Source organism: Akebia trifoliata, chromosome 12 (assembly GCF_017979445.1).
Source record: "Akebia trifoliata isolate Shusen 1 chromosome 12, ASM1797944v1, whole genome shotgun sequence".
Lineage (NCBI taxonomy): Eukaryota > Viridiplantae > Streptophyta > Magnoliopsida > Ranunculales > Lardizabalaceae > Akebia > Akebia trifoliata.
The window spans coordinates 34,463,774-34,486,595 of NC_141386.1; the positions used below are offsets into that span (position 1 = coordinate 34,463,774).

The 22,822-nt window shown below is 34.6% G+C and overlaps 3 protein-coding genes across 3 annotated transcripts; 1 reads left to right on the top strand and 2 right to left on the bottom strand.

The window, feature by feature from the left end:
- Window positions 1-4,068: 4,068 nt before the first annotated feature.
- LOC147389808 (BTB/POZ domain with WD40/YVTN repeat-like protein) lies at window positions 4,069-5,757 on the bottom strand. Its single transcript, XM_086419265.1, has one exon. The coding sequence runs from the start codon at window positions 5,626-5,628 to the stop codon at window positions 4,216-4,218; it is 1,413 nt and encodes a 470-aa protein (XP_086275391.1). The 5' UTR covers window positions 5,629-5,757; the 3' UTR covers window positions 4,069-4,215.
- A 988-nt stretch (window positions 5,758-6,745) lies between these two features.
- Window positions 6,746-11,228, bottom strand: LOC147389809 (uncharacterized). Its single transcript, XM_086418377.1, has 2 exons — window positions 10,829-11,228; window positions 6,746-8,538 (listed from the first exon to the last, which is right to left on the bottom strand). The coding sequence occupies exon 2, from the start codon at window positions 8,437-8,439 to the stop codon at window positions 7,225-7,227; it is 1,215 nt and encodes a 404-aa protein (XP_086274503.1). The 5' UTR covers window positions 8,440-8,538; window positions 10,829-11,228; the 3' UTR covers window positions 6,746-7,224.
- A 7,067-nt stretch (window positions 11,229-18,295) lies between these two features.
- On the top strand, window positions 18,296-22,320 carry LOC147389810 (sec-independent protein translocase protein TATB, chloroplastic-like). The gene is made up of 7 exons (XM_086419368.1): window positions 18,296-18,564; window positions 18,765-18,886; window positions 20,240-20,299; window positions 20,387-20,528; window positions 20,795-20,932; window positions 21,783-21,923; window positions 22,009-22,320. Exons 1-7 carry the CDS (start codon window positions 18,351-18,353, stop codon window positions 22,068-22,070), a joined length of 879 nt encoding a protein of 292 aa, XP_086275494.1. The 5' UTR covers window positions 18,296-18,350; the 3' UTR covers window positions 22,071-22,320.
- The last annotated feature ends 502 nt before the right edge of the window (window positions 22,321-22,822 follow it).

Here is a 22,822-nt window from a genome sequence, read left to right on the forward strand (position 1 = left end):
AAAATGCACTTTGATTAGTATCCTTAAGATAGGATCTCGTCTTCCTCCTTGTGTCTAATATGCATTTCAATTAGAGTTGCAACTTGGGCAAATTGGGGAGGTTGGAGGTTAAACTCATATTCAACCCAAGTAGCAAAAACCTCAACCCAACCACCAGTTCGTGTTCATTAACCTAAGTTCAACCTGAACTTGAGCTTCTAAAATCGGGTTGAGCTCGAGTTTGGTGAGTTCGATAATTTTAGGCAGTTTGGATGGGTTGGCTGGGTTGGGATGTTAAACAACCCTAAATTCATTTTGATCAATAAATAAAGTGCATATCTTAAACAAAAATTACAACATTGAATGCAAAATAATAAGTAAATAAAATTGTATACAACCTTCAAATTTATCATTGAAAGAATATTTAGACAAATCATACCAAACCAAAGCCCAAATTAATAATATTTAATTCTCCACAAGCCATAACAATAAAATAAAATAAAAAAGCTAAATTGAAAAAAAATAATTGTCGATTATGTTTCCTCTCCTTTTTAGTCTTTAATGTCGATACCCTTAATGAAATGATTCTAATGGACTTCAATAGAAAGAAAAGTTTAAAAAAAAAAGGTTATTTTTTTTTTCCTTAGTTATAGGAAAAAAATAATTAAAAATAAATAAATTTATATAAATAAAAGTAAAATAATTATATATTAGTATATAACATCGGGTTCGGATTGAGTTGAGTTTGTCTGAATGCTCAATCTGAATTGAGGTCGGGTTGAGATATTCTAATCCAGGCTCAACTCATCTTCTATGTAACTCGGCCCAAACTCGTCCATCTATCGGGTTGAGTTCAGGTTAGCCAGCCCAATTTGTAGCCTTAATTCTAATATACGAGCACCTTTAATAAAGCATTTAAATACTAAAAAATTATCATATCCTCTACGCCATGCGCATCTAGATGACATGCTTTGGAAATTGATTCCTATTTTACCACATTTGAGGGGCATTTACATGCTTAAACTTTTAGACTATTTTATTACTAATCACTACTAAGATAATTGAGATAAGAGACATTGTCAAAGATTCAGTGTTCTTGATCATATATTCTTGAGGATTGGGATTTCTCTCATTTGGATTAGTCGAAAACAAAAATCATTATCCATGCCTACAAAGAAATTTTTGTCGTGACGTCTTATTTTAGTTACTGGTGATTCTTGTAATTACACATTTGTTCTAGGACCACATGCACTTTTTATACGAGTGGCTCTATTTGCACACAATGAATGACTGATTGTACCCATTTTAAGTGAAAAACGTAAAAAAAAAGATGAAACTTACATTTTTATCCTTTGTGTTTACAGATTGCACACACCACAATCTCAAAAAAAAAAAAAACTCACTTCTTCTTCTCTTTTCATATTTATCTCTTTTTGAATTTTGTGAGAGGTTGAGTCAATGGAGATTAGGTTTTAGATTTTCTTTTCAAATTATCTTATTTCTTTAAATTTTCTTTTATTTTTTCCATTTAATCATCAAGGAAGATGGAAAAATCACTATTACAATATTCAAAACAATGATTTAAATCAAAGAACTTGAGAGATTTTTCGATAAATTTTTTTTGTAGGTGTTAGATTGAATTTGTTTAAGTAAATTCGATAATTCAGTAGGTACCTACCAAACAGAACTTTTTATCGAACATTCCCAAACCCATTTGATAGGTACCTATAAAGCACTACAAAACAAATTCAACAAGTAACTATCGAACATAATTTTCTCATGTGAAAGACTTTAACTCAATTAGAGGTGTACCGTTGTAGATGCAAAGAGGAAGAAGAAATAAGTTAGAAAGAGCGAGAGAGATGTCTAGTACCTTTTGGTGGGTGCAATGAGTAACAAATGTTAAAAGATTTATTAGGTGTGTACAATTAGGTATTTTTACTTTTTGGTGGGTAGCGTTAGAAAGTGAGTGCACTTAACCATTTCAATGTATGCAAATAGAGCCACTCTTTTTGTTTTCTTCTTAATGTTCTTAATGTATAATAATTTATATATAAATTCAATTTTTCTAAATTATAAATAGATATTGTAAATCCCATTATTTGAAACAAACAATAAAATAACCCAAGCGTGAACACCATTAATTAAAATAAAAATTAGTACACCTACCAACTTAATCTCGTAGAGACTAGAAACTCTGTGTGTGTGTGTGTGTGTGTGTGTGTTTAGATTCATATCTATTAGATTTAGGATTTTATATGAGTCTAATCCTAATTATAAACAACTGTTGAAGTTGATTGAATATGTTATGATGCTTTGTGACGTAGGGAGTAATAACTTGAAGCAAACTTTTGTGATGCTTCAAGGTATCTTTAATTAAGGTGTGATAAATAACTTAAGAAAATGGGGGTGTCAATAACAGCTTTCTTATTTAATGATAATAGCACCAAATATTCTCTCTAAAGACCTTAAAAGTATACTTATATTTCTGGTGAGGCAAGTGCGAAAGTATTCTCCCCAACCTCACAATTCACATGGCTCCTCTGTCTTGGTATCTGTCCCTTTTCGGTAGTCGATTAATTCCTTGTTTTCCACGATTCCTTATTTCAACATCATGACAGTTGTCTACAGAAGATTCCAATTATGAGTATCGCAGAATTAAATAAAATTGGTTTTTTTTTGGATAGGGTAAATAATCAAAATAGTAAGCTGAAAGCAACTCGCAATTGACTCGTTGTGTGGCGTTTGCATTGAACCATACATCTTTTTTCTTTGAGACACACAAGAGAAAAGATCTATGGTTTCATACACACATCCACACCAACAAATGAATTTTGAATAACTTTTTTCGAGTCAATTTATCATTAATTATAATCAAAATATTTAGAGAAAATATTATATATTTATATATATATATATATATATATATATAGGGTCCCGTTCGCCACCCTTAGTTTTACCACACACTTTAACAAACGCGTTTTGTCTTACATGGGTTAGAAGTTTCGGAATGAACTGATTTTTGGTGAGGATGATCTCTATGGTGAGGAGATCATCCTCACCAAAAATCAGCTCATTCCAAAACTTCTAACCCCATCAAAAATGATTTACAAAAAATGGACGGTCCACGATTTTTCAACGTGTAAACATGGGGCTAAACATTTCGGAATGGGCTGATTTTTAGGGAGGATGATCTTCTAATCATAGAGATCATCCTCACCAAAAATCAACTCATTCCAAAACTTCTAACCCATGTAGGACAAAAAACGTTTGTTAAAGTGTGTGGTAAAACTTAGGGTGCTGAACATTTCCATATATATATATATATATATATATATATATATATTATATATATATATATATGTATCGTATTTTTATAAATTTTACTAAAAATACATCATCATTTAAGATTTATTTTATAAAATATTATTCATAAAACACATTAATTAAGGTCAGATTCCATAACTATCATAGGGGATTTTGATTTTCAATTAACTCGGATAATTTTAAGAGAGTTTTGTTATAAATTAAAAAAAAAAAACAGATTTTTTTAGAAATGATGTAGATGATGTATTTGGATTTCTCCATAAAACCAACATGTTCCACTTCCCTAAAAATTTGTTTGTGTTATGGGAATTTGAAAGTTGAAAAAGATAATAATTCGAGTTCGAAGGGTAAAAATGTTGCCATGTTTGATGATTGATCGATAAATCATCAATTAATTCCTTGATTAAATCCATTTGGAGACTTTTAAAACCATGCTTGGCTTAGTGGACATTTTAAAGTGTTCTTTTATAAAATACCAAACAAGTCAAAACAACAGGAGATTTGGTCAACAAAAACAAGTTTTGTTCTTATTAATCAACACTATAACCATTTACAGACGAACAAGCTGAGTCAAAAATAAATAATAATAATAAAACAAGAACAAGGAATTTATGAATTTAGTGATCAAAATAATCATGCAGAGTAAACAATTAAATTAAAAAAGTTGAGAATTTGTGATTTCCTCTATTAATTTGGTGGTCTTCCATCAATTAATCCCTACAACTTATAAGAACAAACAATTAAAACTTTTTCTACAAACAATTACAGTAGAATCAAGCTGAATTAAAAGAAAATTTACAAAAAAAATAAAATAAAGAACTTGTAATTTCTGTTATGAATTTAGCAAATCTCGTATCAAACAATTTCATCTAACATCTCTACTAGTTTACAAAACACACAGTTTGAAGATCAGAACCCCCTCACAGAATTCTGCCAAATTTCAACAGATTGTTGATCTTTCCTTGTAACAACCATCTTGTTTCCTCCAAAACCCAAATGGGTTATTCTATTTCCACCCATATCCTTCATCCTCCCCATCAAATTCCTCCTAAAAACTCTCTCCTCTAACTCATCTGCACTAGTTCTTGAAGAACCTATTAGAATCTCAGACCATAACTCCACATCTCCTCCTTTACTGCAAAACACCTGATTTCCATGGCTTTCAATCTTACACCCAACACCTTCTTTCTTCCCTTTATGCCCCTTTCTTCCATCCCCAAGACAAACCCATGGATTCTCAGTATTAAGTTTCCTCAAATCGGTGTAGTAAACCTCACCCGAATTCACCCCAACCTTGAAGATTGCAGAGAGGTTATCCGAAACAGTTACATCTGAAAAACAATCTATCTTCTCCTTCACTTCCCATTGTACATTACCAGACCTTATATCCCATAATCTGATGTTACCCAATACTCCTGAAGGTCCTCCATGAGAACCCGACGCCATAAGAAGATTGTAACTTGATACCCACTTCAATTTGGTTGCAGGGATGGCTGAATCGAGTTCGGCACCAAAGATTTCACGGTGCCCGATCTCTGCGACTGGGAGGAGATTCCCTTGAAGATCGAAAACCATTATGGTATTCGAATTTCGACGACCGGATTCAAAGCTGGTAAATAAGTATTTAGGGGAAGAACCAATAGCTTGGACTGTAGAACTAGACTTGGTTTGATTTTCCCAATTCAATGTTTCTTTAACAAAACCCTTATCGAGGTCGAGAATTTGAAGCCCAGAGAAGTCAGTAGCACCAGCTGCGACGACAGAAGGAGAAAGCGCAAGTACAGAATCGATAACTGAGAATTGGGTAAGAATCGTCGATTTACGATTCAGAGACCAATCGAAAGATGTGATTTTGCTACCGTGAGCGACATGAACAGATCCATAAGGAGAAGTGGAGATTGCAGAAGGGGAATCTCTACCACTTAGAGGCAAAATTAGAGACCTTTCGAGATTAAGAGCTTCGAATTGAGAGGGATTCGATAGAGATGACACAAGAAGGTTATCGAGACCATAGAATTTGGCTTCAAAGATAAGATCTTGAAGATCAAAGATTTTAGCTTTGGATGGAAGATTTCCAGTCCTGAGAAGGGAAAGAAGGATTGAGAAAATCTCAGGGTCTCTATCTATAAAGGGAACATCAGATTGAGCAAAAGAAGGATTTGTAGAAATCGATGAAAGGATGGAGTTTGAACCAGTAAGGTTTAAGGTTTGTTTTGTGGTTTGAAAGAGCTGCCCACCAACATTAATGGTGATGATGTTAGGTTCCGATTTCTTCTGAAAGAACCCGTTTGAAGGAGAGATTTTCCCTGCAAAAGGAGGCATTTAAACCCTAAAAATAACTCTTAATTTCTCTGCAACAAAGGAACAGAAACAGAGGAGATGAATTAGGACTTTTTTTTAGGTATGGCTTGGTGTTGGTGAGGAGAGATTCTCTTCTTTTGGATGGTTAAGGGCAAGTTCTCCGTTTTAAAAGAATGGGAGAGGTCTCGTGACGTGGGTCTTCTAGAAAGTCAAAGAAGTACATTTTATTATAGTCAAAGAAGGGCGGAAGTGGTTTTGACTCCTACAAAGGATTTGTTCGAAACGACGGCGAAGATTCGAACCAAGAAACCGTATGTGTTGAATTATGTTACGTTTTTTTTCTGCAAAATCTAGGATCATTCACACTGTTAATATGCCACGTGGCAATGTATTTTGGCCTTATCACCCTTGGCCCCGCCAGGCAGTAGGGCTGGGCTGACAACGGATTGATTTGGTACCAGACCAATACAAATTTTAAAACATGGGTTACTGAACATGTCAACCAAATCTCATATGCTTTATTTCATCCTTAATATGAAATCGAACCAAATTCGTACACATGCCTTATTTTTAAATTATTAATATTTAAAACATTAAAAAAAAAAAAATAATCTACTTTCCAACTACAAATATTATGGGAGAAATCAGAAAGACAAAAACATTTTATCTAAACTTATTTATATGAAATTAGTAACAATAAAAAATTATTAAAATATATTCGGATCAACTTTTTTTTTGGAGTGGATTGGGATAGATCCAAATCCAATCCAAAATTATTTCGGATCAGACCGATTCAGACATTTGATGTATTTCGTATCATTGCAAGCCCTTGGATTCAGATTGACTCTTCACTAAGCCCATAACAAGAAAATGGTCAAATTCAATGGCTAAAAATTGCAAATCAAGCTAGAACTTCTTCAAGGAGTGGGCCAACTATTTATGGGATCAATGGGCCAAAAGAACGATGATCCATGATATTAAGCATTGTGTTCAGATATCGATCTACGTTGAGCGTAAGGCTTAAGGCGGCTTTTACAGCCTTCTTTTCAGTACCAAATGGCTTCGGATCAAAAGCAATTAGGCTGGTTAGAACACACAAAATCAAAGATATAACATTGAAGGAAATAACACTTGCATATTCTGTGTAATCAGATCAACTTCAAGCATTTCTTCACAATATTATAGAGCTTGAACAGAATAGATATAGATTGCAGCTCAATGTTTGACCCGTGCACGCTTGAGAAATTTACATGTTATCAAATATCAAGTAAATTGAACCTTTTTTTTTTTTTTTTTACAATCAAGAGAATTAATCACTTTTCCTCTGCTTCTTCTTGTCATTATTACATATCAAAATGAGAAATCAACAACACAATATCTTAGTAGATGCAGTTATTTTCCAAGTCAAAATTCAGAACAGTACCCTAACTACTTAAAAAACAGCTCATACCCTTTTTCTTCTTTCCTGTCGGTCGTCGAGAAGTATTCGATAAACAGTCCATGCCGTAGTATAATCAGTTTATCAAATATGCAAGGCTGTCACAATCTCTTCTCCAATATCACCTTAATTCATCAATGATCCGATTTCAATCTCCTTCGATCATGGCATTAACGCAATTAGCTGACACCTGGCTGCATCATAGGGAAGAAGGCCCAGTTGTTGTGGGGTCCAGTCTCCTTTGTGACAACCTTCTCATTGGCCCACCAGTCAGATCCTAAGGTGGGTTTATCAGAGGTTCCTCCCTTTGTGTTGTCGAATTTGAATTCTTTGACTAAGCCAAGAGTAGTGAGGGAAGGCTGTTGTCGATGCAGTGACTCCTGTTGTCGATGCTGTGACTTTTCATCGTTGCCATCTCCCGAAGCTTTCTCACTCATGTTTTTGGAAGTTTCCCCAACACAGTATTCACTAGCAGTCTCTTCTTCTTTAGCAACTCCATCTCTTTCAGCTGCGACTGCCGCTACGGTTGTATCCAGTAGAGACACTGTTATTGCTTCAACTGATGCCACTGGTTCCTTTTCCACACAGTTTGAAGCCTCTTCCCTAGTTAACTCAAATGACACTCTATGATCGATCATGGCCTCGTTATTTTGATTCCCATTCTCCGAGTTTGCAAGTGATGCAACCTCTGAAATCTGATTCTCCACAAGGGAATTGACTTGGTTGGTGGGTTGAGCGACATCTGGCATTGGAGAGAGGGATCCTTGTTGTGGTCCCCACTTACGGGTGGAAAGCCCACCAATATTCAAGAGCTTGGGAGGCTCTCCTGCACAAAACTCGAGAAAATGGTGTCCACTAGAAGAGAACTCGCGATCAGGGAAAGGAGAACAGGTGCCAGACCCTGAGATTACCGAGCCAGGTGATATGAGGTGACCAATTGGGCTTCCAGGGTATAATTGGTAAGACTGGAATTCATAGTGAGATGGTGAGAATTTTTTAGAGTCTCCATTGGTTCTGTGGTTCTTGTCCAGTGAAGAGGTCAGCAGCTGAGCAAACGGCACCTCTGGTGATGAAGGTGTTGTGAGATGCACAGATTCTGGTGGGGGAGTGAAGGGAGCGGTGGATGGTTCAGTGGTGAAGGTCGAGAAAATGGGTGGAGAGACTAATTGGGTCTCGTGCGCGTAAGGACCGATGGCAAAAATGGAATTAGGACCAGGGGAGTAAACATTGGATGAGAGGGAGGTTAGGGATACCATTTCGGTAGGTGATTGGGTAGCAGAAGGGGGACCTGATTGGAGGAATGAAGCAGGAGAAGAGGGAGGTGCGACAAAGGGTAGCATAATGCTGGGTGGGTGGGTCGGAAGTTCAGAACCAGTCGCATCAGTTCCCAGCATTGTTGGCTCAGGGGCAAGGGCGGCGTGGCTTATTCGCTTCCCCTGTTTATGAGATCCAAAACACCAGTATCCACTCCACAAACTTCCCCATCTTCTCTTCTGTCAGGTTCAGCAACATATAACAGAGAGATTATAATTAGCTTACGTTTAGTAAATGATAAAAGTAGATCAATTAATATAAGATATCTTCACACGCAGTATGAGTTCCCCAATTGGAAGCAAGATAAAAGCGGAAATGACATGAAAATAAATCTGTATTTCACCACTTCATAGACCTTAACTCATGTGAGATATTAACAAGAAGACCTTAAGCAATGATTCTTTGAGAAAAGTTAAGACTCAACCGACTCCCAGTTACCACAAGTAACCAACTTATCATAGACCTAGATTCTCCCAAGTGCAGCACCCAAACAACACTGAAGCTAACCCCATTGTAGCCAAGTAAGCCTTCCCAAGGTTGTCCTAGGAGTTGCATCTCCACAAGACTCTCAAGAAAATCTAGGGAGCTAAATGCCAAGAGAGGACAACCTTTAATCCCAAACCTAATGGGGAGCAGTCACTAATTGAGAAGCCTCACATATGACTCTATAGTTTCTGTGATAAGCTGCGGACAAGCAGAACAACTTCCTGGCCAGACCCAAAAATGGAGAACACTTCCACTGATGGATATTAAAGTAATAAGAGTAAGGCTTTGTTGGTCCACGTAAAATTTACTTAAGGGCTGATAAGGAAATCCTTGGGCCAAGGGCACCACAATCTGGTTGTGCTCTGGGAAAACACAATTTTAATCAAAAGTTATATCCAAGCTAAAGATTTCTTTGGACCACAGAAAGCAAACCATCCTTGAGTCTCACTTCAGTCACATAAATAAACCAAGTTTAGCACATATAATTGAGTTTGCGTAACACAACCTTGGAAGGTTCTGATACCCTTCTTCAGTTGAGGAAAAAAAAAAAAACACACACACACACACACAAAAACAAAACCACCAACAAAAAAAAAAAAAAAAAAAACTAACATAAATAATAAAACAAAGTAAAATCAAATCATTCTTCATTTCAAATTTTTGCTGCTAATTATCCTCTCTCCTTATCCATGCACAAAACTTTCCACATTGTGCATGTAGGAGTGAATTCATATAGTAGTCATCAAACCCTGTCCTATTTGAATCTCTTAACTACAGGAACTAGATTATACATAATAAATAAATGGGGAACAAAGAAGAAACCAAATGAAGTTCAACATATCAGGTTCAAGTGTGTCATGAAAATAAAAATAAATAAAGTGTGATATGAAGCAAGGGAAAAAAGTGCTTCAATAGGTTTGATGGAGCAGGGAATGAAGGAAAAAACTTAAGACACTTCATTATGTACAAGAAAATTCCAATTCTAACTCCAAGGTGTTTATATAACCGAAGCTAATGTCCTTCGGTGCACATAGAAAGGTTCTCTCACCTTCTCGAGAATTAGTTCCCTTCCTCATGAGTACTCATAATTTTTCTTTCCAAGTAAGACACATTCAAACATCCTAGATAACTTTGTTAGCTGACTTCCCATCTAATCATAGAGAATTCTTGTATTTCCTGGATGGGTTATTCACTTACGTACATTTTTCAATTAATTCTTGGACGGTTACATTCAGCTCTCCACAGTTCATAAAATAGCAGGTATAAAGAGAACCATGTGAGAAACAGAAGTAGGAAATGTGTCGTCTTATCCTTAAAAAAAAAGACAAATGGGAATTTCTTAGGGGAAATTATTTTCATGATGGCTATAGTCCTTTTATCTATAAAAATCCTAAGAATTGCTGTCTGTTCCAAAATTAAAACCTAAAATTGAATTATTTCCATATTCAATGGTCATGAGTATTTTTACATGCTGGCCATGACACCGAAATTAACCAAACGTGCGCTGAAATAAAAACCACATAAGAACCTATTGGTTTCAAAACAAACTACAGGGACTGTATTGGATCATTGATCTAAAAATCTAAAATTTAATCCATATTTTCCATCCATAGCCATGGAACTTACAGATCACCAGAAGAAAAAGTTCGCACAAAATTTTTACCGCAATCTAAAGCCAATAGATCCTTACTTTACAAGTCAACCATCGAAATTCACACAAAAAATAATTGATAAAGAGCACTAAAATTACGTTGAATCCAAATCAAGAACTTGTTCAACTACAAATTAGATCTCAAATTCTCCAAAAATAAGTAATTAAAAACATAGAAACTCAAATGGATCTTGAATCTCAGAACCAAATCATACAGAACTGGACTTGAAACTCAATAATTCAACAAAAACAAGCTGTAATTCAACAAAATTAAACTGAAATTATAACAAAAAGGCAAAAAACAACAACAAATGAATCAAATAAGAGATTACCTGAACTGTAGTTGGCTGACTCGAGCCTCAGCAGTAATGATCGCAGTTGCAGCAGCATTTACAGTCTCCACACTGTTATTTACACCTCTCATCTCTTATTCTCTCTCTAAAAAAAATACCCTAATTCAATCTAAGTTCTTTCCTCACCAACTATAATTGCAAATCTGGTTCTCTCTGCTCAAAACTCACCACAAATTAACAATTTTCAGATGAGAATCAAACATCTGAGCAAGAAATTCAGAGATTCGATCAGAAAAACAGAAAATTTAGAGAGAGGGAGAGAGAGAGAGTCAGAAATGATGATTTATAGAAGAAGAACCAAAAAATCTTCTCTCTCTTTCTCTCTCCAGATGACGCAGTTACCATGTAATTAGATGTGTTGAGGTCAAACACGGCAATAACTTGATTTCTAAATAATGAAGTTCTTCCCAACCACACTTTAGGCTATTAATAATGGCTTTCAGTCTCTACATAAAGAATCAGATAATGGACATAATTACCCTTTTATCTATTATTAATTATTAATTTGTGTTTTTCAGTGAGATTCTTACAGTTACACGTGCAGATGTGGGACCCAACGCTAGTACATAGGCTGTAATCATTTTTGATCAGATAATCTTTTTGGACTCAGATCTTCTGTCTGATTGATGATCATTATTAGTATTAGAAAATTGCTAGTAACGTACCTTAAGTTGTGAACACTTACACTGTATCACTCCACTTACCAAATTTTGACAACACACCTTTGGGCCCACATCTGATTAATCACTGGATACGAGGCATTTTTATCAGATTTTTGGGGCTGGCCCATGATGGAATTCGCTTAAATCTGCCAGCTTGAAATCATCAATCATTAAGTATGTGGGCCCAATGATTGGTGAGCCCAAAAATGACACATAGCATTTTGGAATTTGGGTAATTAAAGCAGTTTTCAAGGGTAGTCTCGACTTCTTGAATCTTGACTGATTCAAATATAAAATAAAATAAAGAATTATCCTAGTTGCTTTATTTAATTAATTATTTGTTTCTGAATATTATTATATATGGTCTTTTTTGTCAATGTGTGCACGTGTGCTGATTCCCTTGTTGATTAGTGATGATGCACCCCCTCGTGCGTAAGATAAGGTGTGTCCTTTATATTCTACTCTTTTTTCTTTTTTTTTAACTAACTTGCACGGTTGGTTCATGGCAACACTCACGACTATCCTTTTCTGGTTTTATGTCACGGCAGTCCCTCTCTTTTGTCCGCACTAAGGTTACTATATTGCTATCATAAGCAGCTTTCACTCTCTCCATCTCTATTTGTGTGTGAAAAATGTTTTTCAACTTTTCACTTTGATTCACCTTTAAAGAGATAAAAAGTTCACACTTTATAGCTCCAATAACAATGTAAAAAAGTTACTTTCTCAAAACCCTAACTTTTGATTCCAAAATTAATTTTTCTTGAAAAAAAAAAAAGAGATAAAATATTAACAATTTTCATGATTTTTATATTATATAAGTCTTTTTTTTTTTTTTCACATTAGTTGAGTTTTTGAGTCACGCTATTAAGTTGAGTTAAAAAATCATTAAACTTTTCAATGATATTTAAACTGGTGAGCTAATTTGAAACGGAAGACCACATCTTATTTTCCAAACCTCTATTTCAAAACTTGGTGCAACTTAGAATACAAAATAAGAACGATGACTACAAAATTGGTCATTTTGTGAGAATTTTAAGAGGTGATTTTTCCGAATTAGTTTCTTTAGATATTTGCTAATTATATAATAAAATTTCAGTTTTTTAGGTCATTAATTAATATCTTTAAAATATTATGGAGGATATCTTAACCATTAATGGATTGTTCGAAAAAATTGTAACTTTAAATTTTGTCAAATTTTCTCAAAAGGTTTGAAGGAGGAAGCTAGTATTGATAATTTCTCATTTTTGTCTATTTTAAGCTTCTGTGTTTATCCAGAAGTGCAAAGTCTAGTTGTTATCAAATCGTTATTTCAAAGTTCAAACCATGAAGTGCTTTTGACTAGTGAGGACCCCCAAAAGTGTGCTCAAATACTACTTAACATTTTGATAATGAACTTTGCATTTGAGACAGATTTATAACTTAAAAAATCATTAAGTAGGGTCAAAACCCTAGCTTTGTGCCCTAATTCTATCTCTTGAAACCCTAACTTTTGAATATTTTATGTTGGTGGAGTGAAGTTGTGAAATCCAAAAAAGGGTCCACTAGATCATGCAAATATTGGCAATTTCATACCCTGGCCCTTTGTAAGCTGGTCTAGCCAGGATATGGTCCTACAAAGCATAAGCCACACCAGCACACCACATGTTTAAGTGGGTGGTGGTTGATTAGAAAAGTAAATAAAAAAGATGGATATTTGCTTGAGTTAGGGTTATGTGAGGAGCCACCATTACAGGGTGTATGCATTTAGTCACTAGGGCTCACTTGTGGGTACATGCATTTAAATCAAATTTTATTTGGATTGAAAGTGGATGACAATTGGCTATGAAAGCAACACAACTAATAGTGTAAAAGTATGGAAAATATATATATATATATATATATTTATATATATTATATATATATATATATATAAATAGATTGAGATAGTGAAAATAGATATTGACTTATCAAATGAAAATATGTTTTTATACATAATTGAATGGGGAAAAGTTTCATTCAATCCATCCCACATTTTCTACCAAAAGATTTGATGATGATACAAGATTTTTTAAAAGATATTTCTTTACTTTCTTCAAAAGAGAATGGTATACATTTACTATATTTTTTTTAATAAAGAGAAAAGAAGAATAATATTTATAATATATATATATATATATATTTATATATATTTAATTCTTTTATTTTTCATAAACTCTATTTCTATTTAAAGTTGTTCAATTTGATGCATCTCCCCTCTTTTATCTCCATAAAATATAGATAAGAAAAATTCAATCTTACACATTTATTTCTTCTTCTTCGTTATATATATAATATATATGGAGGTAATTCTGAGCTTAACTCTGATGGTGTCTCCTTGCTCTTCCAACCACCCGGTAGCATTGGTATGATACCTGCCAAGAATCATCTAATGCCCAAGATAATCTTTCTTGAAATAAAGCTCTCAATTCCAACAAAAAAAAGTCCTTTCTCCATCGATCTTTCTCCCTTATATAAGACTTTCTTGTAATCCCTAGACTTTGGAAATCCTCTCTTTGATTCCCAAAATCTTTGGACCAGCTTATGGAAACTCTTCACTAAAAAGGTAATCGAATTGATTTAGAATGAATGTAATTTATTCTACGAAAACGCTCCTAGATTCTTGATATTTATCCCTTATCTTAATAGAATGAGAGATAGACTTGGATCTACATGCACTCAATCATGTTTTGCCCTTCAAGCTGGGTAGGGGTAAATATTGACTCTGACCTACATCTGGGCAGAGCTAATATTTGGGCCTACTCAGTCATTGAGCCGCAGATCATGTTTAGGCACCACTGACTCTAAGCAGATTCTCCTCTAATTTGCTTTGACTTGTGTTCGGATCAGGACATATGTAGAGTCCAAATCATTTTCAGCTTTTACCCTCTACAATATATATATTTCAATAAATTTTCTTTGTAGATTTAATTGAAGAAATTAATGGAAAAATCTAAAACACTAAACTTGCCTACTCTATATTTTGTATGTAATTTTTTCTTCTATATTTTTCTTTCCATTGTTAGCTCGTGTGCATCCTACCAGTAACATTATCTTAACATCATTGCCATCAACTCAAACACTTGTTTATAGATCTATACTATGTATTAAACTCTTAGCATTTGAAAATTTTGTAGTAATTGATAATTAGGATTTGGACCAATTTTTCATTGATAATTAGGGTTTGGGCCAATTTTTAGTCGAAAGTTATCATTTTGTGATCCGATGGTGGTGATCCGTGGGACAACAGTGAAGAGATGAAGTGTACTGTATTTGATTATTATTATTATTTTACTCAAAGCTTAGGCCGTGATGTGTGGCATATATTGTGGTAGTTGGGGCTGTTTCTCATTGAAAATTTATATAATCTTAAGGAGTTTAGTCAAGTCAACAATAGTCTCTAGATTCGTGTTTATCCTATGATGATGTCATAAGTCACTTATCAAAGTGGCGTCATGGCTACACGTGTGAGTATTAGCTGGTGTTTGGTAGTTCGTGGACTTTAGAGTCCACATACATAAAAAATATTTATTGCATTTGACAACTAATGTCATTGAATCGATCTCAACCATCCATTGAGTAGGCCACCCTCATTGTGTTCTTGTACCCTCGATGGATCTACCCCATAAAATTTCAGTTCAAGATGATCTCAACCATTTACGGGAAAGAAGGTTGTGAGTTCGATACTCAATATGAGTATTAATTCCTTAGGGACCACCTGTGAGGGTGCACCCTCACTTATTTGATACGTGTAATGTGTGTTGTACGTACCCCAAGACTAATCCTTGGACAAGACCATGGTTTATAGACAGCAAAGTTCAGATACAGGCTCGATCCGCTGTCTACAGCTAGGGATACCCGATTATCATAACAAAACAAAAAAGCAAATAAATATTGTATATTATTGTAAATTAATTAATGATATTTTTTTAATTAGAAACTCATAAATCTTCTCATAAATAATGCAAGTAATTTTTAATTAGATTAAAAGTATATCTCATGCAAATGTATGCGATGTACCTTTATAAATTTGATTATATTATATTTCAAACTTATAGGAATCGAGGGATCTCCATAACATTGAAAAAATATATATAGCTTTAAATGTTATATTGCCTTTGTCCTGAAAAAAAATGTTGATGAAAATTTTTTTTTTTGCCAAACATGTTGCCAACTATAAGAGTTCAATATGAGAGATATGGATCTAATAAAATAAAAAATCTTAATCAGTTGCCTCCGTCTTTTAAGATCAATTGTCGTCACCAGAGACTTGGGTTCAAATCCTATGCCAACACTGAGTTATTGAGCTCATTAAAACAAGCTTACGAATAAAAAAACCCACTAAAAAAAAAGGGTAATTGTTGTTGAAAAATCTGACCACCAATGATGATATGAAGAATGAAATGATTGATTGTTTAAGATCGATGATATGATGTGATTGTTTGCTTGGGAGAGATGATGAATGAAACGATCGTATATATAGTAGAGGAGAAAGAATTATTTGCTCAACTCAAATGAGCCTTGGCTAATCATAATAGATTTACGTTAAATCAAAATCTAAAATAAGGAATAAATTATTGATCACGGCTTTTACCGAGTCTTAAACTAAGATATAACTTCTATGGACCAAGATGAAATAGATCATGAAAGATTTTGAAACTTAATTGTAGGGACCTTGATTGCTATGGATTTAATGGCTCTTTGGACCAAAAAACTCAATCATAGAGAATTCCAACTCTTTTTTCCTTCATCTTCTAATATTATGTTTGGTAACACTTCTGAAGTTAGAAATCAGACTTCAGAAGTTTCATCCAGCATTCCCTCATTGTTGGTTCAAAACTTTTGAATTAGTTCTAAAGTATGAAATCTGAAACAAAACAAACAGAAATAAAAATTTTAAAGTCTGAATTTTAAAGGTGGACCATCCATGATTTTAAATCTCGTCTGAGATCGAGACGATTCGTACAATACGTCTCGATATTGTCCACCAACAAGATGGATAGACAAGTTAAACATAACGAATGAGATTTAAAATCATAGTGCATTTTTCTCATTGTTGAACAAGAGGACTCAAACGTATAAAAAAACTCATCCGAGACGTTTCGGACTCGTTCATAGATGAGACAAGACAACAAATCGAGTGGTCCACCTCCATTCAGACTTCGAAAGTGTGGTGCGGGCCTCTTCTTCAGGTATTATCACTGTGGATTGGATTCCAAGTTGGGGATTAGAGGAATGGTTTTTAAGATAATATACGGGTTATAGGTCAATAGGTTTGGCCTTTTCGGTATAAAAAAAAAGGATCTACAGAGTCCAAAGTTGGGGTTTACAAAGGAGTGGAGCAACTTTTACTTTCAAAAGTTGTTTCCAACCTTCCAACTACCTTATAAAACCACACGTTTGGATTTTGTGAGAAACCTACAGCGTCAGCCTGCCTTTGTTGAAAGATTGGTTCTTCGCCAGCAAATAATCAAATAGCTCTCATAGTACGTAGAAATTGAACTTTATTGAAATTGACCAATTTGTAGAGACAAATCAACTCAAATTAATCTTAATTAATACTAATCTAAATCTTAAAAATATTTCTAACCCATCTTAGTACTTGAACCCAAGTCAATTTGTGGACTCATAATCCACACAATTAGTTTTTGTTTAATAATTTTCTACTCCCCTGCCCCCATCACAAAATCATAGATAATTTGCCTCGGGATAAGCATAAACATAAACCTTTTTTTATGAATCTAGAAACAAATGATCTATGATTCTATGATGGGGGCGTGTGTCAGAGGGGGCATCATATTATCATGACTCTTAGGTTTTTTTTTTCATCATGCAAATGATATGAGTTCTTTCTATGAGGTAGGATTTTATTTTAATATTTCGTACAACTTTTTCTTATGATAACGTAGTTATAGAATTAAGTATAACACATCAAATAAGGATAAAGATGGACCCAATAGAAATCTCACAAAGAGAGGATTAGTAGATGGTCAATCTCAAAATCTCACTTTACCAAACATTTAAATCATTAAAAAATTTAATTATTTTATATCAAAAAATATATAATTCAATTGACTCGATTGAGTTTTTATTAATTGGTTAATATTTTTAAAATATAAAATCAGTCATCTCTGATGATCAATGTGACGGATGGTTCACATTATTGCCTCATAGATTAGGATTCCAACTTTCTTGGTTGAGTTTTAAAGTCATGCTCACATAGGTCTCTAAGCGCTCTTTGGTATCAAAATCAAACCCTGATATCATCTCTTGTGAATTTCCATTTCATTCGTTGAATATGAGAAAATTCCAATTTTGGTATATTATTCATTTTAATTCTTAAAACTTGTTTTTACAGTAAATTCGTTACTTTTATAATTTACGAATTCGTGAATTCATCACTTTTGTGACTTATGAATTCGTTTATAAAATACCAACGATTTTGCCAAATTAGTGATCTTGTTGGTAATTTATCAACAAATTCGTTAATTATAAAAATGACAAATTCAACGAAAAAACATATTTTGGGAATTAAACTGAACAGTGCACCGAAACTGGAATTTAGCCATAACTTGCACATGTTTTGAAAAGAAATCCCCTTATTTAAATATGAGAGATTCTATTAACACACTAACTTTCACTTATATCACACCAATCTCTGTAATGATTGATGTGTTGTTAGTAAGAGTTGGTGTGCCAATAGAATCACTCTCCTCGCCATATTCACTTTTTAGTGACGAAAATACCCTCAGTAACTTTTTTTTTTCTTTCTAAAAAGCACACAAGGTGAGGAAAGCACAGTATCTGCGCAGCTGACCACTCTAATGGCTTCCACCACTTATACCCCAACATTTTTGTGTTCATCCACGCCAAAGAGAACAACCATATTCACCATCTCTGCTTCTGTAGCTTTATGTCCCAAAACCCCCAATTTTCGGCTCTCCACATCGGTTCCTCAACTGGGTCTTAGTTTATTTTCACCTTGGAACGGTTTGAAGCATTTGGGTATCTCAATCAGGCAAAATTCTGTTAAAACAGGTACTTTTCCCATCTGGGTTTCCTTTCATTTATTGGTTTTTAGTAATTTTCAGTAAAAATTGGCTCAAATTTGGTACATGAAGTTGTAAATTTTGTTGGGGTTTTCCAAATTCCATTTTTTGGTGGGTTTTAGGGCAGTTTTTTTTGGGGGGCGTTTAGGTCCGTTTTCTGATGTTTCTAATTATAATTGTGTGGTGCAGAAAGAAAGAGAAGATTTAAAGGTAAGGTTGTTTATGCTTCTCTATTTGGAGTTGGAGCTCCTGAAGCTCTGGTTATTGGGGTGGTGGCTTTGTTAGTGTTTGGTCCCAAAGGTCTTGCTGAGGTGAGCTGTTCATCTGTTGCTGAAAGCAGAGGTTTTTTTTATTCATTTAATTACATATGCAGAAATAGCTGTCCTCCTTAATCAGATTAGAACTTGTTCTCAATTTCTAACAAACAAAGGCAATAATGTGAAATATTCTTACTAGTTAGCTTGTAATTTTAATTTGGTATATATAAATATTTGGGGGGAATTAAAAAGGCAACGTAGAGTGAGAAAAAATAGGATTCTAATTATGCCACATCATCATAATTTTCAAATCAAACATCGTCCCAAGACCAATTGAATAATTGGTAGTAAAACCTGAACACTTTTTTTGTATCAATTTTTAGAGGAATTTCTTTAAGGTGAGCAATGGATAATGAGGGAATTAAAGGGTGTTTAAGTTCAGGGGTAGCTTTATCATGGTTGGGTTATTTTAGGTATCTATCATTCTGACTTTTGACTTGGAGGAATAATAGGGATCCCACACCGGAGCGGATCCTCTATTGTACTTTTTCCCCGCAATTCCTTGTAGTGGATTTTTTTTGGATAAGTATAAAGATTTTATAAAGAAAGAAGTTAGGCCGAGATAGCCCCCAAAATGGAAATACATCAGCCCAAAATCTCCATATAGACCATGTGTGTATTATTCTCCTTGACTTTGAACACCCTATTATTTCTCTCCATCCAAAGACCCCACGATATGGCCAAAGGAAGAATAGCCCACAAATGCCTCTTTTGTGAGAGAAGATATTGTAACCCCACCCTACTGGCAAGGAATGGAAGTTATTGGAAGAACCCGACACATATGAAACAAGGATAGAAATCAAGGATCATAGTGTGGATCAGATTTTTTTATATTTATTTTAAGGATTGGAAAAAAAAAAAAAAACATTTTTTTAAACCTGATCAAAAGCTTTGAAAATGGACGGTCCTTGAAAGCCAGTTTTTTAACGAATGGATTATTGTATTTGTGACATGACGCTCCCTCAACCATCAAAATTCACTACAAGGAACTGCAGGGAAAAAGTACTACAGAGGATCCAGTCCCTCAAAACTTACATTTTCTGTGAAATGAGTGATTTTTTGAGAATGTGTGTATTATGCTGAATGATAATCTTTTCTTTGGTTTTTCAAAGTGAAAAAGGAGATACGGACAAAACATGCAAATATTTCCATTAAATTTCAAAACAGTGTCCTAATAAATTCCGTCCACCAACAATATTGGTTTCGGGAGGTATTGTTGTGTTCTTTTTTTTTTTTCTAGCTTTTGAAATAATGATTTTTTTTTTTTTTTTTTTAATTTTATGTTCATGAGAAACGATCATTTTTTTTTTTTTTTTTTGACTTCTCAATTGAGTTGTTTACCTGTAGGTAGCTCGAAATCTGGGAAAGACTTTGCGTGCTTTCCAACCAACAATTAGAGAGCTTCAGGTGGGTGAATAAGGTTCACTTTAATTATTGTACTCTAGCTCTTGTGAAGATGCATTAATGGGCTTGATGATTCCCATTTTGCACCAGGAAGTTTCAAGGGAGTTCAAGAGTACTCTCGAACGGGAGATTGGTCTCGATGAGATTCCACCTTCACAGAAAACCACCGACACCACCACATCCGCCTCACCTTCTGCTGACAATGAGAATTCTCAGGCCTCAGTTGATCCAAGTAAGTTAAGCATCTCCTTTTGGGGGAATGGACAAAATTGTAGCACTTTGGTTCCCTAGTCAGAATATTTGCTTATTTAGTTATGCCTTAAGGAATCCCCCAACCATTTTACAGGCTTCTCACAGACATCTATTGAACCTTGCAACTTTCCGAAACTATATGTATTTTATTTTATTTTATTTTCTGCCTCTCTTTACCATCTCTCCATTTTGTTGCATTAAAAAGGCAAAGCAAAGAAACTAAGAATATTATTCTTATCTATGCAGATGGTACTCTGCCCACAAAGAAGCCATACTCAAGCGAAGAGTACTTAAAGACCACGGAAGAGCAACTAAAAGCTTTTGCTACCCAACAGCAGACACTTCCTCAAGAAGACCAATCTGAACTTGAACCTCTGCCTCAAGGTTTGTGTTTCTAACATGGCTTTTTGGGGAAACCCATCTGTTCAAACCAACCTTAAAACTCAATGTGAGTTCTATGTGCAACTTTCATTTCGAAAACACAACTAGAAGAAATCTGGGCTTCTCTAGCTCCTGCCGGTTGCCCTTACTCTAAAGTAAAGCTCGGGCAATTGGTGGAGGTGTTCTCAATTACACAATTCTGCCCAAACCCTTTGAAAGAGCTCTTAATGAGAAAATAATGTTTGATTAGAAATTTCAAGGCTTTTATAATGCTATAAATGTGATGACTCTCTCCTTCAAACTGAAACCTTTAATATGTTGTCGTCATTTGGTCAATCCTACCGGCTCGACACCCTCAATGCACAAATGCTCCAACCCAAAGTAATTTCTTGACCATTTTAAGTTCTTGGCAATCAGAATGCAATGGAAGTTAATGGGTCCTTCAGAAAAAATCAGAATGGTTGATTTTCTGTTTGATGAGCCAAGTCCATTTTAACTCGAGGAAGATGTCTTAAACTACTTTAAAGCAGAGAACTATGCATATCAAGGGAAAAAAAAAACACATAATTATCTCAAAAGCATCTAAATGAAATAGCTTGAACTACAAGTTTATCTTGTTGACTCTCATTGATCTTATATTTTTGGAAACCCCTTGCTAGCCCCAAAATAAAGCACTCCATTTCACGAGCCCTCTATTTGACAAACTATGAAGAATATTCTTCTACTTGCGTCATAATGAGACTGTCACTAGGTTTTGTTTTGTTCTGGGTTAATGATGTATGCCAGATAACTCTTCTCTCTCAAATATTAGGATCGTTGAGAGCAGACTAATATAGTTTTCCTATATATACAGATGGTGCTTCACCCCCAAACAAACCATTTAATATTGGAGAGTACTTAGTGGAAGCACAGGTAAAAGCATCTGCCACCCAGCAGCAAGAACAAACAGCCCCTCAAGAAGAACAACAATCTGATCCTCAACCTCAGCCTCAAGGTTTGTGATTCTTCCACGACTTGCTCCGAACTCTCACCTTTTTAGCCTTGGTTCTTATCAAAGTTATGTCTTTGATTTGTAACAGTTATTGGTCCAGAAGTTGCTTCTTCGATTCCTTCTTCCAAGAAGGCAGAAAGCGAGTTGTGATACCTCTAAATAAAATCAAGGGTTTTCATGTCATGCTAATGTCAAATTTGTTAGGGAGTTCTCAAGATTCCTGGGCTCAGGAGAGCTCGAGATACCGATAGCTTAGTGAATTTTACAAGTTCCTTGTAGAATGAATATATTGTTGTACTTGTTAGAATCATTGCAAGAGAGAGCAAAGACAATAATGCTTGGTTTTTAACATTTTAAGCAACCCCACAACACCGCTGGGTGAGATAGTTCAGTTTCTTCATTATTTCTCTACAACTTTGAAGGAAACCTTTGATCTTTTTTTTTCTATTCACCATGATTTCTAATTTGGGTTTAGGAATCAAAGACATTAATGAGAGGAAGATTTTGTTGGTGGCACATCTTGAGGGTGCATATATGGCACACAACTTAGCCCCCAAAGCCTAATGGCTACTGAGATTTCAGAGTAGGTTCAACTGGACCATTTGCAAACACTTTCTGGAAAATGTTGAAGTAACATTGAAATTGACATCGTTTCAGACATTGTTGACGTGGATGTGCCTATAGAATCATAGATGATTTTCATCGAGATACAATAGAGAAGCATTTATGGTTATGTGCATGACTCAAAATATATTTTTTTTTTTGTTGATAAATATAAATTTTATTAATGAAGAAAAGGAGAAGAGGAGGCTGAGATAGCCCCCAAACAACAAGAAAAAAAAAAATAACAAGGAAAAAAAAGAAAGAAAGGAAAAAATACATGCATGGCGAAGTGTTACGAG